We start from the raw sequence: 15,489 nt of genomic DNA, 5'->3' as shown, positions 1-15,489 counted from the left end.
TCGAAGATGCTGTTGGAGCCCTTCCAGAGGGTGGGGAAGGTCCTGCTCACGCCAGCGCGGTTGTTCCCGGCGGGGAGCGGAGCGCTGCGGCCCCGAGCCCGCCCTCCGCGGGGGTGGTGCCGCCGGCGGCGGCGGCGGCGGTGGCGGCTCGGCGGGCCGGGAGCGGAGGATGCTGCTGCCGCTGCTGCCTCTCCTGCCTCTCCTGCCGCTGCTGCCGGCGCCGGTCGAGGGGCAGCAGGCGGCGGTGCTGCGGCTGGGGCTCCGGGACAGCCCCCGAGGGGAGGTGAGCCCGGCTTTCCTCTCCCTCACCCTGGATGCCAGCCTCGCCCGGGACCCGCGATATGTCGCCTTGCTCAGGTGAGCCCATTGAGCAAAGGAGAAAGGGTCTCGGGGGAGCGGGCCATGCCGGCAAATGCACTGCCGAGAGAGCTGGGGGGAACGGGGAGTCCCCTACCCCTGGAACTGGGCTCGGGGAGAGGCTGCTGGGTCCCCTCTGCTTCGGGGTTCACTAATTCCGTCCTCCCAGGGCAGAAGGCGGTACCTCCCGCAGGTGCCAGCCGCGCCGGCCGTTTGTGCTCGGGAAAGGAGCGGCTGACCTGGGTGGATGCAGGGAGAAGTCAGCTCGGGGATAAGCCTGGGAGAGGAGCTGCTTTGCCAGAAAAAAAAAAAAAAAAAAAAAAAAAAAAAAAAAAAAAAGACAAATAAACGGAGGGAACTGTGGTTGTTTGCCCTCGAGAAATGGAGGCTTCAGGGTGTCTTATCTCTCTCCACAAGTATCGGAAAGGAGGTGGTAGTGAGGTATGGGTCAGCCTCATCCAGCTAACAAGGGGCTAGACGAGAGGAAATGGCCTCGAGTTGCACCAGTGGGGCTTTAGATTGGATATTAAGAAAAGATTATTCACTGAGAGGGTAGTCATGCATTGGAACAGGCTGCACAGGAAAGCAGATGGTGGGATCAACAACCATGAAGGTGTTCAGAAAACGTGTGGATCCTCCAGCCCTGCTTCTCCACCACTTGCACGTTTTCCTCCTCATGGAGCTGGTGAGAAAGATGTCACCAGCTTTACTGGAAAGTGCTCAGGTCTCCAACAATGAGCCCCAACTGCACGCCAGGTACAGGCTGAGGAGCAGGAAGTACTTGGTGGCCTCTAATCAGCTGTTTGTCACCACGGAGCAGATAGTGCCTTAACATGCCCAACACCTTCAATGCCTTGTGGTTTCCCCCAGAGAAGGCTGGCTGTCGGTGCTTCACATCCTGCATGGGATGTGAGCAAGTCACAGAGTTACGTTCTTTTGTACACCTACTTTGATAAAGTTAACACCTGTCCCAGTAGGGACTCGTAATCTCCCTTGGATACAAAGGCAATTGCTTTGGCTGTTGTCAATGGAAGTTGGGGCTGATGATGTAAAGTCAATTTTGCATCCAACTTCTCAAAGGACACTTATGTTGGTGTTGCATAAACAAAACCAAAAAATCTCATGGAGGACGATGTTTAGGATGAAAAAAACCAAGACTGTTTTAAAGTTTTGCCTTACTTTTGGCCCAGGATTTGGCTCCCTGCCCATGACCATGTTCCCTCAGGCATGCTCTCTCCTTGTTGCCCATTAGACCCTCTCCTAGCTCACTTGGCCATCAGTGTCCCTCTTGTACAGTGCAGAGGGCTCGGATGCAGATCCCAGCAATCCATCAGGAATTCTCTGAGGCTACTGGGTAGTCCCAGGTCACCTCCTACAGCATGTTCCTCAAAGTGATTGCATGTTTACCCTCTACAGTCTGCATAAATATAGTGGCTTTCTGTTTCTCGGCATTCCCTCCTCAGCAATTCCAAACTGCGTGCCCTGGCAACGGCCCTGTCCCCAGGTTTCCTGAGGTTTGGTGGCACTGAGACAGATTTTCTTATCTTTGATCCCAACAAGGATTCAACTTCAGAAGAAAAAATCCTCTGGGGACTTCAGGCACAGCAAGGTAAAGTGGGCATCAATGTGTTAGACTTGAAACCATCCTGGGCTTTGGAGGGTGTTTGACACAGGCTGAAGATGCTGCAAGGGCACAGCAGCAGCACTGGGGGCCCTCCACAGGGTCCGTACTGCTGTCATCCGTGGAGAGGAGATCTGTGGACTTTCAGCATGGTTTGTAGGAAGAGCTGTGCCAGCTGTGGGAGAGTGAGAAAGGATGTAGGGGAACTTGTCTGGCATCTGCTGAGACTCTCCCTTTGCTGCCCTCTGCTCCCTGCAGCACTCTTGGGAGCTCCCCCACTGCCTGAGAGGTGGTCAAATTCAGCTCAGAAGCTGTGGCTTCATTATGAAAATTAAGGAACAGATGGAAGAAATAACCCGAGGAGAATAGAGTGTTCAATCTCTCTCCCAAAGCCAGAGAGCTGGGCTGCTAGTGCAGCCTTGCCCTCCTGTGGCTTTGACAGGGAAAGTGCAAACCTGCTGGACCCCTGTCAACTGCTTGAGCTTGGTATTTTCTCTTTGAACTTAGAAAAGTGCATACACTCTACAAGAGGTGTTTCAGATTAAAAAAAATCCTATATATTCCTGTGGCACATAGCACAATTGTGCAATCCTACATTACTGTACAACTCACGATGATTAGTTTTGAAGTCAAGTGGTACTTTTTCCCCTCACAGCACTTTCCCAAGTAGCCACTTCCTGTGACTCTGGCTCGTGCCTTCCTCTCTGCTTATGGCTTGTTCCTGGTTTGCATGTCAAAAAACCCCATGAGCTTTGAAGTAAAGTCTTATGGCTCCTGCCAGCAAGCCATGCAGGGGAAGTCAGCACTTTCCCCTGCATGAGATGGGCAGTGCAGGAAGCATTGCCCTGTTCCTGCCTCAGCAGGGTGGGTCGTGATCCCTACCACACCACTGCATGCCAGGTGGGCTTATCTGCTCCTCAGGCACGGCAGCCTATGCTTTGTCAGCTCACTGGAACAACGGCTCACTGGCTGTGGAGGTGAGGAGTTAATTCCTTTCAACCTTCTTCTGCCCTACAGAGGCTTGTGGCTCGAGGCCTGCATTTGCTGCTGTTGAGAAGGTGCTGCTGGCCCAATGGCCCAGCCAGGAGAAGCTGCTTCTTGCTGAGCAGAACCGGAAAAAGCACAAAAACACCACCATCACAAGTAAGACTTAAACAGGGGGATGCAATTCTCTACCCCACTGTAAAAGGGCTGTAGGCTGTTAGGAGCTGAAACCACGGAAAAAGAAACGTTTCACCCACTTAGAAAAATATTCAGAGAAATCTTTTTCTACTGTTTGCCACCTCACATTTAATAGTATTCAGCTGCAGGGGTTGGGAGGGTCTCAAATCTTGCAAGGTGTTGTGCAGTGAGGCCTGACCCCTTCTGTCTGTCTGGGAGAGTTTGGCACATCTGCAGCATCAGGCTAAATAAACACAGGCAGTAAAGATTGTTGCTTAGCCAGAGCTCAACTGGCACGCTCTAACTTTGAGATAAACATCCCTCCTTTCTCCTCTGTGCAGAAAATACACTGGATATTCTCTACAGCTTTGCAAACTGCTCAGGGTTTCATCTGATCTTCGGACTCAATGCCTTGCTGCGGAAAGGTGGCTTGCAGTGGGACAGCTCAAATGCCCAGGCACTGCTGGACTACTGTGCTTCCCAGAGGTACAACATCTCCTGGGAACTTGGGAATGGTAAGTGCTTGTTGGCCAGGCCAGCTGTCACTTAGAAAAGTACCACCAGAGGGTATGGACTTTGGATGTTTTGGATGATGGCACATAAAGACAAAGTGATATTTTATTAAGAGACATTAAGGTCTTCATTTGCAGAGGCATTTTACAAGACACAATGAATGAGCAAATTGAGATTATTTTGCTGCTCCTACCAGGGCTTTGAGATAAGATGAATGATGCCCCACAAGGTGCAGGATGTCACTTATGGCTGGAACAGAGTGCTGGAGAGCAGAAAGCTTTATCCCCTGAGCTTTTGGTTTCATGCACACCTTCAAATATCTCACCCACAGCATGCCAGATCAGGCCAAGCCTTAGGGGACTGGTGCTTCCCATGTGGATGGAATTGCCCTATTTTGTGCCCCAGAAACAGAGTGAGGTGTTGATGTGCATCTGTCTTCCACAGAGCCCAACAGCTTCAGGAAGAAATCCGGCATCCACATTGATGGCTTCCAGCTGGGGCAAGATTTTATTCACTTACGCCAACTGCTGAACAACTATGCCCTCTACCAGCACGCCAAGCTCTACGGCCCTGATGTTGGGCAGCCCCGGAAGCACACGCAGAGACTGCTGAGAAGGTAAGGCTGTGAGGTTCCAGCAGTACTCCCTGGGGAGGGCCACGTGTGGAAAATTGTGGCTTGCCTGCCCCTAGATCAGCAGGCATGAAGAGGCTTTAAGGCAGTGGTTGAACTTTTTTTTTTTTTCCCTTGATTGGTTCAAGGCCTGAATACTCAGCCAGGTGAAACTCAGCTGCTGGCAGTACATCAGTGGTCCACACATTTTTCCACTGAGCACTAACTCTAGGGTTGTGCTAACAAGGGCTTTTAGCTCTAGAAACACCCATGTGTTACACAGAGGTCAATTCATCCTCCCAGCAACCTGCTGAGGCAGGCAGGCTGCCTAAAGCCTGCTTAAAAGGCACGGCTAGCCTGGCCCCCAAGCACTCACCATGAGTACTGCCAGCTGTGGGGAGAGGGGAAGACTGTGCATGGCGCTGCACTGCTGGGAGGGCCATGACCCATCACTGGTACTGTTAATCCCCTGCTCTCCACCATTCCCTCTGGTTGCAGCTTCCTGAAATCGGGAGGGAAGGTGATCGATTCTGTCACATGGCACCAGTAAGTACCACTTGGATACCACTGTCACTCTGATTACCACCTCATTTTCTTTAAAAAATGTCAATTTGAACAGAATTCTCAATCTCAACAGAAAAAAGGGGGGTGAAATGCCCCTTTTGACAGTTCTCAGGGGCCTCTCCACAAATTTCTCTGTTCAGAATAAGAGATGAGCATGTTACAGAAATGCTGAAGCCTCCAAAGGGTCTATTTGGTGCACAGACCCAAAAGCATTGTTGGGTTTTCATGTAACCACAGTAGCGGGGAATGCAACACGTGCAAGATGATAATTTTGTTTGCTTTATTTATGTCTAGTTGATATAAAGGAAAAGCCCTGCAGGTCTGGATGACCTTTGTCCATGGAGAAGTGCCAGCAGCTCCTCCTGCTCCCTTGAGTTTGTTCTCTGAGTCGTTTCAGGCTCTGTGTGGGTAACACCCTTAGATCCCACACGCAGTGCGAACAGCACTGGCACCTGGCCCTTTGCTCCTGTGCTGTGACTTTGATTTGTAGATTTGAAGTGCTCACGGGGGCAGTGGGGTAAACTGGCCCCAGGGCCATGAACTCCACTTGTTTGAAAGTCATTTCCATGTGAAGGCAGTTTTCTTTCCAGAGTCAAAAGCAGGACACTGACTTGCAGCAGTCAGACAACAGAGGGAAAAGATGCACATGCTTCTTTTTTATATATATGTATACATACATCTATTATCTATGTATTTTGAGCTGCTAGAAAGGCATGAAACATGTCCTTTCCCCTTCCTGGGCTGTTCTTTACTAATTTAGGATTATCAAGTTTTAGCTTCCTCATGTGGCTGGAAGCCTTCAGCTACTTTTGGTAGGACAGAGTGATAGCAGGATGAAATGCAAAAGCCACAGAGATCCCTATTTATTTGGACAAACCAGACTTAAAAGCTCTTCTGCTCCTGGTGGAGGGGAACTTTCACCCCACAGAGATGCTCACATTCCAGCTCCCTCCAAGTGCTCAAAATATTCCAGCAGATGTCCAAAAATATCAGAATATTTTTAATATATAACTTCACAGAGTAAAGCAAGTAAAGCAAGAGTAAATCACATAGGAGTGTTGGACTCCTCAACAAGAGAAGATTTACAGAAGCTGGCCCTTGGTGATTTCCCTATTCTAAATGAGTAGATGCAAACAAACCTATTACTTCTGCTGGTAGAAATCTACGTGTTATCCTGCCTCTATTGAGGTAATTATATCTGAAAGTCCCTTAAATACAAGTGACAGACCTACACATTCAGGAAACAAAAAATTAAAATCACTGGACAGAAAAATCATGCTGTGGATAAACGTACCAATCGACTGAGTATTTTCAGTGGTGTTTTGGTGGTATTTTTCCCTAATTGTGGCTATGTTTCTTCCCCCCATTTTCAGTTACTATGTGAATGGACGGAGTGCAACAAGGAGGGATTTCTTGAGCCCTGAAGTGCTGGATACCTTTGCCACAGCCATATATGAAGTCCTGGAGGTACCTTGTCCTGTTCAGTCATTCCCATGTTCAGTTTCCAGGGGGTTAGCAGAGAATCCAAAATAAAGCACCATTTCTTACTAGCAATAAACAGCAATACTCAAAGCTTGAGTTCTGCTGACATTGCATATTAAAAATATATAATTAATGATACTAACAATAAATGAGCTCCAGCAGTTTGCTATGCAGCAAATATGGTGTCAGGTACATCATACACCTACAACATTCTAATTTATTGATATAGTAATTCCTCAGGGATGTAATTTATGGTTATCCCTATCCCCTGATGCAATTTTTTTTGTATTTTGAGATCCTGAGAACATTATAACTTAGAATATAGCACTACTCAGCACAAGAAGAATTATGGGATCTGGATTTTAGTGGTGTTTGCTCTGTTTTACATGGGTAGCAAGTTTGTTTATTTTCAGGGGGGGATGTAATTCTACCTCTAGTCCTTTTGATCCAAATTTCTGTGGCATCCCATCTCAGGGCATTATCCCTTAAATGTAAACATCTTAAGAAAGCCTTTGGTTAAAGCAAGAAACTTTGCTTATTTCAGTAGCCAAAAAATTAACTGTCATCTCTTTTTCTTCTTTCCTAATGCCACACTGGCCAGATTGTTGGTCAGACTGTGCCAGACAAGAAGGTGTGGCTGGGAGAGACGAGCTCTGCCTATGGAGGAGGAGCTCCCAAATTGTCTAACACTTATGTTGCTGGCTTTATGTGAGTACCGTGTCCCAGGTGTGGGGAAATTACATATCTTGCCAGCTGAATGGGGCTGCCCCACAGGAGGAACGTGGCTTCTTCAGGCTTCCTGGGGACTGTAGGCTGTTTTTTTCCATCCTATAAGACATGATGACTTTTTATCAGGGCTTAGTGGGCCAGCAAGTCAAAGTCTGATAATGACAGTCTGATAAAGACAGGCAAACTTGTTGTTGGTGTGATGATTTCTCTCAGCCTTCAGACCCTTGGCCAGTTCAGGAGAATCTGCTGCCACTCCTTGTTTCCACCACCTACAAACAGGGGAATGGAGCAACTGTTCCCACCAACTTCAAGAGGTGGTCTAAAATGCTTTTTTAATGTAATCAATGTAAGACTTGAAATTAGTTTTGTGCTTTTAAGGAAGTCAGCATCACGCACTAATTTTTGCTTTCCTGCTTCCCGAGCTGGTTGGAGAGGGGCAACAGGGTACAGTTGATTCAGCACTTTCATCCGTGTGACATTTGCCTCATCTTTTGGCAGGTGGCTGGACAAACTGGGGCTTTCAGCCAGGCAGGGGATTGACGTGGTGATGAGACAGGTTTTCTTCGGGGCAGGGACCTACCACCTGGTGGACGCCGACTTTGAGCCTTTGCCGGTATGTGACCAACACCCCCTGAATACACCTCTGCACAGGCAGCACTGGGTGTGGGGGGACAAGTCAGCTATTTGAGCAACACCTGCTTTTGCCTGGATGGTCACAGGTATCCTTGCACCTAAAGTGTTCCACTACAGGTTAATGTATTATTACATATATATGTATGCACACAAGGTATTTACTCCAGCTGCAGAGGTGCAGCCAGTCTTCAGCAGAGCAGAAAATGATTTCTGGGACACCATGCTCTGGTTTGTATGCAGCAGCTCCTGGAGCTGACAAGGCTTTTCTGGATGGCCTGTTTTGGTTTGACTACTCCTCAGCTGAGTGAAGAGTAGTTTTGTAAACAGAAGTGAAAAGAGATATATTGCATGTGAAAACCAGGCCAACATGAAGTCAAGACTCAAGAATTATAGGTTGTGAGCATATTCATCCTACAGTTGTGGCTGAAGGATAATTACATTGAAATATATATTTAGTAGAGTTTGATTTATTAGAAAAAAAACATTTTGCTGTGATGAGATTTCATTATATGAACTATACACTGTTCTTGCACACATGGCACATTTCTTTGTACTTGGAGCACTTAGACTGGGGTGAGAGGACAGCATCTGCCTTTTTAGCGTTCCTCTCATTTTCCTGCTTCCAAATTGTGATTTTTATGTGTGGCCGTAGAGCAAGCCCGAAAGAAATACAGGGATTTTTCATCCTACTTGCTCAGCTGCTTCCTATGCCAGAGGCTACATCATCAGGCTTGTGGCTTTGGACTTTTCATTCCCTCATTTAATCCATTTCATTGGATTGAAACTGTGTGCCTTGTTCCTCACCTACAGGCAGTACAGACACTAACCAAGCCAATAATGCTTCAGAGGCAGGGAAATCCAAACCCAGGTGCTGTAGTTAGCACAGAAATGAGGAAGCACAGCAGTGTCAAAAGGCTGCACTTCCTTGCAGAGGGATTGAGCATGAAGGCCAGATAGGAAAAGTAATTTCCTGGACTTGTAGTGAGTCAGAAGAGAAACAACCGTTTTCTTCATAAGAAAACCTCCAAGACAAACAGGTGAGCTGGGACAAGCTCTTTGAAAGACTGAAAAGACCTGGAAAAATGAGTGCACTGGGCATTGTCCTACTCTTGAGGATCATCCTGGGGTGTCAGAGGATGCCCTTGTGACTTAGGTTCAGAAATCAATCCTGAGACCTGTTCAAAAGTACAATATTAATGAAAAGGGTTAAAGTTTAGGAGCTTCTTCCTGGTGTTGCACCTGTGCCTTAGGTACAAGCTTTCCTGCAGGAAGGGCAGCTCACACCCCTGCATTCAACCCCTCAGGTTTCTGTACCCTGCAGAAGGGCGTTTCCGAAATGCAAACAATCTCTCCCTGACAGAGCTCTGAGAGTTCCATATGAAGGGGAAAATGACTCTAAGGTACCTTGTAAACACAGCTGCTCACAGGCAGGGCTTCCCTTTTAGCTATGGTGTTTGTGTGAATTTAAGTAGATGTGGTGAAAAGCTTGGTAAAGCTAGAAGCTATGGGGGAAAACCCTTTGAACTGAGCTTCGAAATGAAGATTAGATTAAGCACTGTGTGGAGCAGCTGGCACATACACAAATGTTTCCATGTGTTTTTGTGCCTCCCAGGACTACTGGCTCTCACTGCTCTACAAGAAGCTGGTGGGTACCAAGGTGCTGCAGGTTGGCCTGGCAGGAGCCGACAAGAGGAAGCTCCGTGTCTACCTCCACTGCACAAACAGCCACAAGTAAGCCTCCAGAAAGGGCAAAATATCTCAGAAACTGAGACTGCGGCCACTCCTGGGCCAATAAATGCCATTTGGGACAGTGCAAGGTCACACATTATTCTGATCCCTACCTTCACCTTCTCTTGCCTTGCAGCCCAAAATACAGAGAAGGGGATGTGACGCTGTTTGCCTTAAACCTCTACAACGTTACTCAACATTTGGAGCTACCAGATTACCTATCGAGCAAGCACGTGGACCAGTACCTCTTACTGCCTCATGGCAAAGAGAATATTCTTTCCAGGTAAGCTGCAATTCCTCCAGTCTCTGTGGAAAAGACTGTGACTAGGCTTAAACGGTGTTTAAAACTCCAATTTGCAAGGGGAAAGAAGAGGTTGCCATTCAGTCATCTGGGATTTTTTCATTAAGATCTGACTCGTGTTAAATCAGATGACCTAAACTCAGGCTGCTGAAAGCTTGCTAAGTTATAAGGACATTTACTTGAAGTTAATCTGGAAGTTTATTCTAGCAGGCTTCAGTGTTCTGGACCAGCTGCTAAAGTCCTGGGTATTTGGGGTGGTTTTTTGCACAAGCACAGGTATATTGCTTTCCCAAGTGCTGGCTCCTGATTTACAACAATGTATTCAGGCTTTGTACTTTGGTGGGGTTGTTTTGTTGTCATTGTTAATGCATCCACAGGGAAAGGATCTGCTCTGTGGGCATAAAAGAATATCAATATATTTTCAGGAGAAAAAGCAATTGAAATTTTTACTTTTCAAAGCCTGTTTAGCTGTTGACCTCACTGGAAAAGAAAGAAACGTACTTTTTAATGTGCCTGTGCTACCACTCTGAAGGAGTGGGAGTGCTGTAGATGTCTGTGTGCATGTGTGTGCACACACATTCAAGGGAGGTTTAGTTTAGTTTGGGCTGAGTTATTGTTTACACTCAGGCCTAGAGCAGTTTGTGCTTGATGGCAAACAGAGCACAGCTGCCCAAACAGTCTGTCTGTCTCGCTCCAGGTCTATTGAGCTGAATGGCCGTGTGCTACGGATGCTGGATGATGAAACACTGCCAGAGCTTACAGAAAAGCCCCTTGGCCCTGGCAGCCTGCTCGGCCTTCCAGCCTTCTCCTACGGCTTTTACGTTATCAAAAATGCCAAAGCTATTGCTTGTATTTAAGTGGTCAGCACACACACTCAGGATAAATGTAAAGCATTTGGCTAGTAGGGAATTCTAATCCTAAAAATCCATATTTTTACCACGGGATTTAATTCTGGTAAGGGATGCAAATATTGCAGCACTAGTACAACTCTGAGCTGGGGAAGACATAAGGTCCCACTGAGTTACTGGTACATGAAAGCTCCCAGGAGAATTATCCAGGTAGAACAAAGACCAGGCAGGAGCTGGCTTTGCTCTTGATCCAACCTGTCACTGTGCTTGAGTATGGAACTCTTCTCCGCACCAGGAGAGTGAGCTTCTCACACTGCCTGGGGCTCTGCCAGCCCAGGCACTGCAACCTCCCCTCTCCCTCATTTCTGCAAGCACAGCTCCTAAAGCAGTTTCTTCAAAAGCTTGCCTTCAGAAAGGATGAGCAGAGCTTTTATTTGAGCTGTACAGCTGTGACTTTGCATCATGTGGGGAAGGCTGAGAGGGGGTTGTGGTTGCTGCGGGTATCTTGGGGTAGAAAGTGTGGACACCCAAAGCAAACCAAGGCCAGGGTGCTTGCAGGGACGAAAGCCTTGCAGAGAAACCAGATCCTCTATCCGATTTGGGGAACCGACACACATTTTTCTCAAGCTAGGAGTGTTCAGTCACAAGATGGAGCTGTGGCTCTGTGCTTTCCAAAGCCAAGTTGATGCAGGAAATGCAGGCTGTTCCTGTAGGGTGGTCTACCTCTGCCATCACACACTTCATCCCTGCAAGAAAAGGAGAGGAGCCCACTATGCCCTGGTAATAACCCTCTGTTCTCAGGGGCCTGCACATTGAGTGCTCTTGACTCCTCAACCTGCACCACCCTGCAGGCAGCTCAGGTGGAAAGGACTTCCCTGAACCTATGCACAGGTAAAGCTCTCTCTGCTTTACACTCCCTAATGCACTCAGGTCTCTTCTGTCCTTGGGGAAATGGGATAGGAAAGAGGTTGAGTAAACCACTCACCCCTCAGCCACCAGAGGGACATCAGTGGCTTTAGAGCATTGTGGGGACAGAACTGCCCAGCCAGGCTGACATCCTTCCTACTGGGAAAACAGTGATTTTGGACAGAAATTCGTGTTTGTGGTGGCTTTTCTCCCCAGCTGTGCCTTCCCCATGCACACCCTGTTGCAGCTGGCTGTGGCAGCAATAGCTCCCTGTGGCACACGGGCTGCTGGTCCCCAGGGCAACAAAAAGCCTCAGACAGTAGCTGTGGCCTTTTACATATATTTATTTGCACCTACTTTTCTTGAAGGTATGTAACCCACACCCTTATGACATATTTATGAGCACAGCAGGGAACAACAACCCCACACTACTGTACTTCCTTTTTTTAAGCTTTAAAAAGATGCTACCAGCTACATGGGGTTTAACGCAGGGCAGGGAAGCTTTTTTTAATGAGAGGACTTTTAAAACTGATGTACTTTTGTAGCTGTGATGAAAACCTGCACACTAAAATGTTATACTTGAGTTCAGTGTGTCAAAGGAGTGTCTGCATCCACGGACCAAATGCATTCTGTGAGGGGTTATGTATCGGGGGTAACACGGATCAGAAATGAGGAAGGCTGAGTTTACATTGTCCAAGTTCCATAACAGAAATAAAGAGAGTGTAAGAAAGAAAGTCTTACATACAGTCAACATAAAGTTAATAATACATTATTACTATGATAATGATAATGATGTAAGTTAAGACTAAAACATCAAAGTTATTATTTGCCTGGTAGCTTCTTTTTAGAACTTTTCTAAAAAGTTTGTTAATTCCAATGCTTGTGAGTTTTGTATTTGAAGATTCTAATTAAAGCGATTTATACCAACTTTTGGCAATCTTCTTTTTTTTTTAAGGCTCCAGATACCCGGACACTCCGTACTTTTCTTTTGGTTGTAACTACCCATGCTTTTTTTGTTGTTGTTTTGTTTGGGGGTTTTTGGGGGGTTTTTTTTGTTTTTTTTTGTTTGGTTGGTTGGTTTTTTGTTTGTTTTTTGTTTGTTTGTTTTTTGTTTTTTGGGGGGCAGGGATTTGGTTTTTTTGTTGTTGTTTTTTTTGTTTGTTTGTTTGTGTTTTTGTTGGTTTTTGTTTTTTTTTTTTTAAATCAACGAGAGTACCCAAGTACAGAAAAATGAAAGAAGTCCCACGCAGGTTGGTGTGTTTCAATCGTCTTTGCCCACCAGTTGAGAAGCCCTCCACCCAGTGTGACTCAGAATCGATAACTGTGCTGGTGACTGGCACACAGGAACGGCCAGGAGGGGCCCCGGGATGTTTGCACATGCAAATGATGGCTGCTGCCAACCATGTCTCCTTCTCTGAGCCCTGCTCTTCACGGTGGGGAGGGGAGGTTTGATTTACAGCTCCGTAAATCAAAATCTCTTTACAAAAATCTCTTTACATCAAGCTGATAGCTACTGTTAGCTGTATACAAACAGAGCAAGAGGGACATAAGTGCAGGAATGGGAAAGATGCTGGATCCCAGCACTCCAAGGAAGCCATGGTTTGAAACAGAGATGGACATAACCCTCACAGGACCAACTATCTCCACCCTTATCTCTCGGGCTTTTCTTACTCTTTGAATGTTGTAAACCTTGTGGGATTGAATATGTGTGTGTACACTTACTTGAGAAGAGGAAGAATCATATCTCACTCTCATTCCAATTAACTTTTGTCCTTTTGACTCTGGAGGTCAGATTACTCACACTAGACCTGCTGTAAATGAATTCCTGGAAGGTGGTGTTAAGTTGCATCACACTTTGGTACAGAGGATCATTTGGAGTATGTGAAAATAAGGCAATTTCTTTACAGATAGGTACATTGTGACCATCAACTCAGATTTGAGCTAAACAAGGCAGCTGGTTTTATTAGTCTGAAATGAGCTGTTCCCTAGATTATCTTTCAGCGAAGGGCCAGGCCACTTTATTATGAATACAAATACAGTGGCAGTAACTGTAAAAGTTTACTTTGTAAAAGTTTACTTTTCTGCTCTACTTCCATGAGCTCCTTAAAATTTTTCTGCAGACAGTTCAGGATTTCTTCCCCACATCACACATAAAAACCCAAAGCAGTGTAGAGAAGCATCCACCTGGTGACAATCAGAGCATCCATGTTCCTATGGACATGGCAGGCAGAGAGGCTGTGGGGATTCAGTGCCAGGACTCACTATTCAAACACACCTCAGGATATGAATTCACACTTTTATCTGAATAAAGCCCATGATGACCTTATGAACGTGAAATGGAACCCAGATTATTAGTTACCCTTCATCAGAGTTGAGCAACTCTTTATGGTCTGGTACAAATGGTTTTACTGCTGTGGAGTACTGCTCATTAAAACAATAAATGGCAAAACATTAAAGTCACTTCTCTATCACATTTATATTTCACTTCCTTTTGCTAGTCAGCATCTCAGGAAATCAAAGTTCAAAATGGTTTCCATTGTTTTCTACCAGTGTGTGAGTTGTTCAAGCTGAAGGACTTGTGTAAGGCAAAAAAATTTATACTCTACAGGGACAATGAACTCCCCCAAGGAATCTTTCAGCAGCAGATCTGGGGACATTTTGACACGGGCATGCAAACTATGGCATGCAAAGCAAAGGTTTTATGGCTCTGTCCTCTTCTCTCTGGTTTGTCAATAACTCATAAATTGGTGCTACAACCCTGAAGGTGAGGTAACTGAGGTTCTTGTTAATGGGTCTCTTGGGGTGAATAAGAATGAAATGACACATGGATGACCAGTGTTTATATATAGCAGGTTTAGTTTAGAATGGTGAAAAGGAGGTATGCAGCCGTTTCGGTTATTATCTATAGAAATACAACAATAGGAAAGTATAAAGATATCATTCAAGAAAATATATAAGGAAAAGAAGGGACAAGATAGCAAAAAGATACGAAAGGAATGAGAAGAATGTGTCTTTATAAACAAACTGTGTGTCTGCCTGTAGGAAAAGCTAAACACTGGTAGGTGAAAGAAGCAACGGGAGTAACCATAAATTTCAGAGGAATGTTATTAACTGACACAGACTTGCTCATCCAAGGCCATGTTAAATTACTGGACTTAGAGATACAAAGCAAGAAGAGGGGGGAAGCGTTGTGTGTATTAGAAGGGGATACCTATTAAGTGATTTGGGCAGCCTGTATCTCTCAAGTACTTCAGTCAATGGGGAAAGGAAGAGGGTCATGCAGCCTGGAAAACCGGATTAAAAGGCAGCTACGTCCCCCAATAATTTGAGAGATGCCAGGGGAATGCCCCATGACCTCTCCCTTTATTCAAATAAAGTTAGAGGACTTCTCTCTCTCTCTCTTGGACATAAACCTCTGGTGCTGTGAATTTTTCTGCACAGATAACACTACCTGTGGACCCAGCAACAAGACTTCCATTGATGCATTGAATTTTCATGTGTGTTGATCACAGTCTTGCTCCATCAGGGGTGTGGGAAGCCTGAAACATGAAGTTCAATGGGTTAATCCACGATCTGGTTTAGGTGGGAATGCCCAGGTCGCTAAGCGAAGGTGGGTTTGTTGTGGCCACCCGGGTGGCCACTCTTATGCAGGCCTGAGATTTCCCGACACACATCCCAAGCCCTCTCCTCCTCTCCCAGGCTCGGGGAGTGCAAACCCGGCCTCAGCCAAGCGCCCGGTGCTGCTTTTGCAACTCGCTGATTGTCGGAGCCATTAACCCTCACATTTCAGTCCCTCACACGGGTGGTGGGACAACTGAGTGAGCCAGGAGAAGAGACAGAAAGGCCACATGGGAAATCTGATTTTATTTTTCACTACCTACAGTGAGGAAAGGTCTTGGAGATGACCTGTATGTTCAGAAATTCCGGGGACGAGGATTTAACCGAGAACACCCCAATCCCAATCCCAATCCCAATCCCAATCCCAATCCCAATCCCAATCCCAATCCCAATCCCAATCCCAACCGCTGGCCCGGCC

At 46.4% G+C, this 15,489-nt stretch overlaps 1 protein-coding gene across 1 annotated transcript; it reads left to right on the top strand.

Annotated features, from left to right (window-relative positions):
- Positions 1-169: 169 nt before the first annotated feature.
- On the top strand, positions 170-13,846 carry HPSE (heparanase; the record flags this gene model as incomplete). Its single annotated transcript, XM_083861091.1, has 12 exons — positions 170-357; positions 1,821-1,966; positions 2,996-3,121; positions 3,481-3,654; positions 4,097-4,268; positions 4,761-4,808; positions 6,200-6,293; positions 6,910-7,016; positions 7,536-7,650; positions 9,283-9,401; positions 9,535-9,681; positions 10,397-13,846. The coding sequence occupies 12 exons, from the start codon at positions 170-172 to the stop codon at positions 10,554-10,556; spliced, it is 1,596 nt and encodes a 531-aa protein (XP_083717217.1). The 3' UTR covers positions 10,557-13,846.
- Positions 13,847-15,489: the final 1,643 nt, after the last annotated feature.

This window comes from Zosterops lateralis, assembly GCF_965231275.1.
Source record: "Zosterops lateralis genome assembly, chromosome: 5".
NCBI lineage: Eukaryota > Metazoa > Chordata > Aves > Passeriformes > Zosteropidae > Zosterops > Zosterops lateralis.
This window is presented reverse-complemented; position numbering and strand designations above follow the sequence as displayed.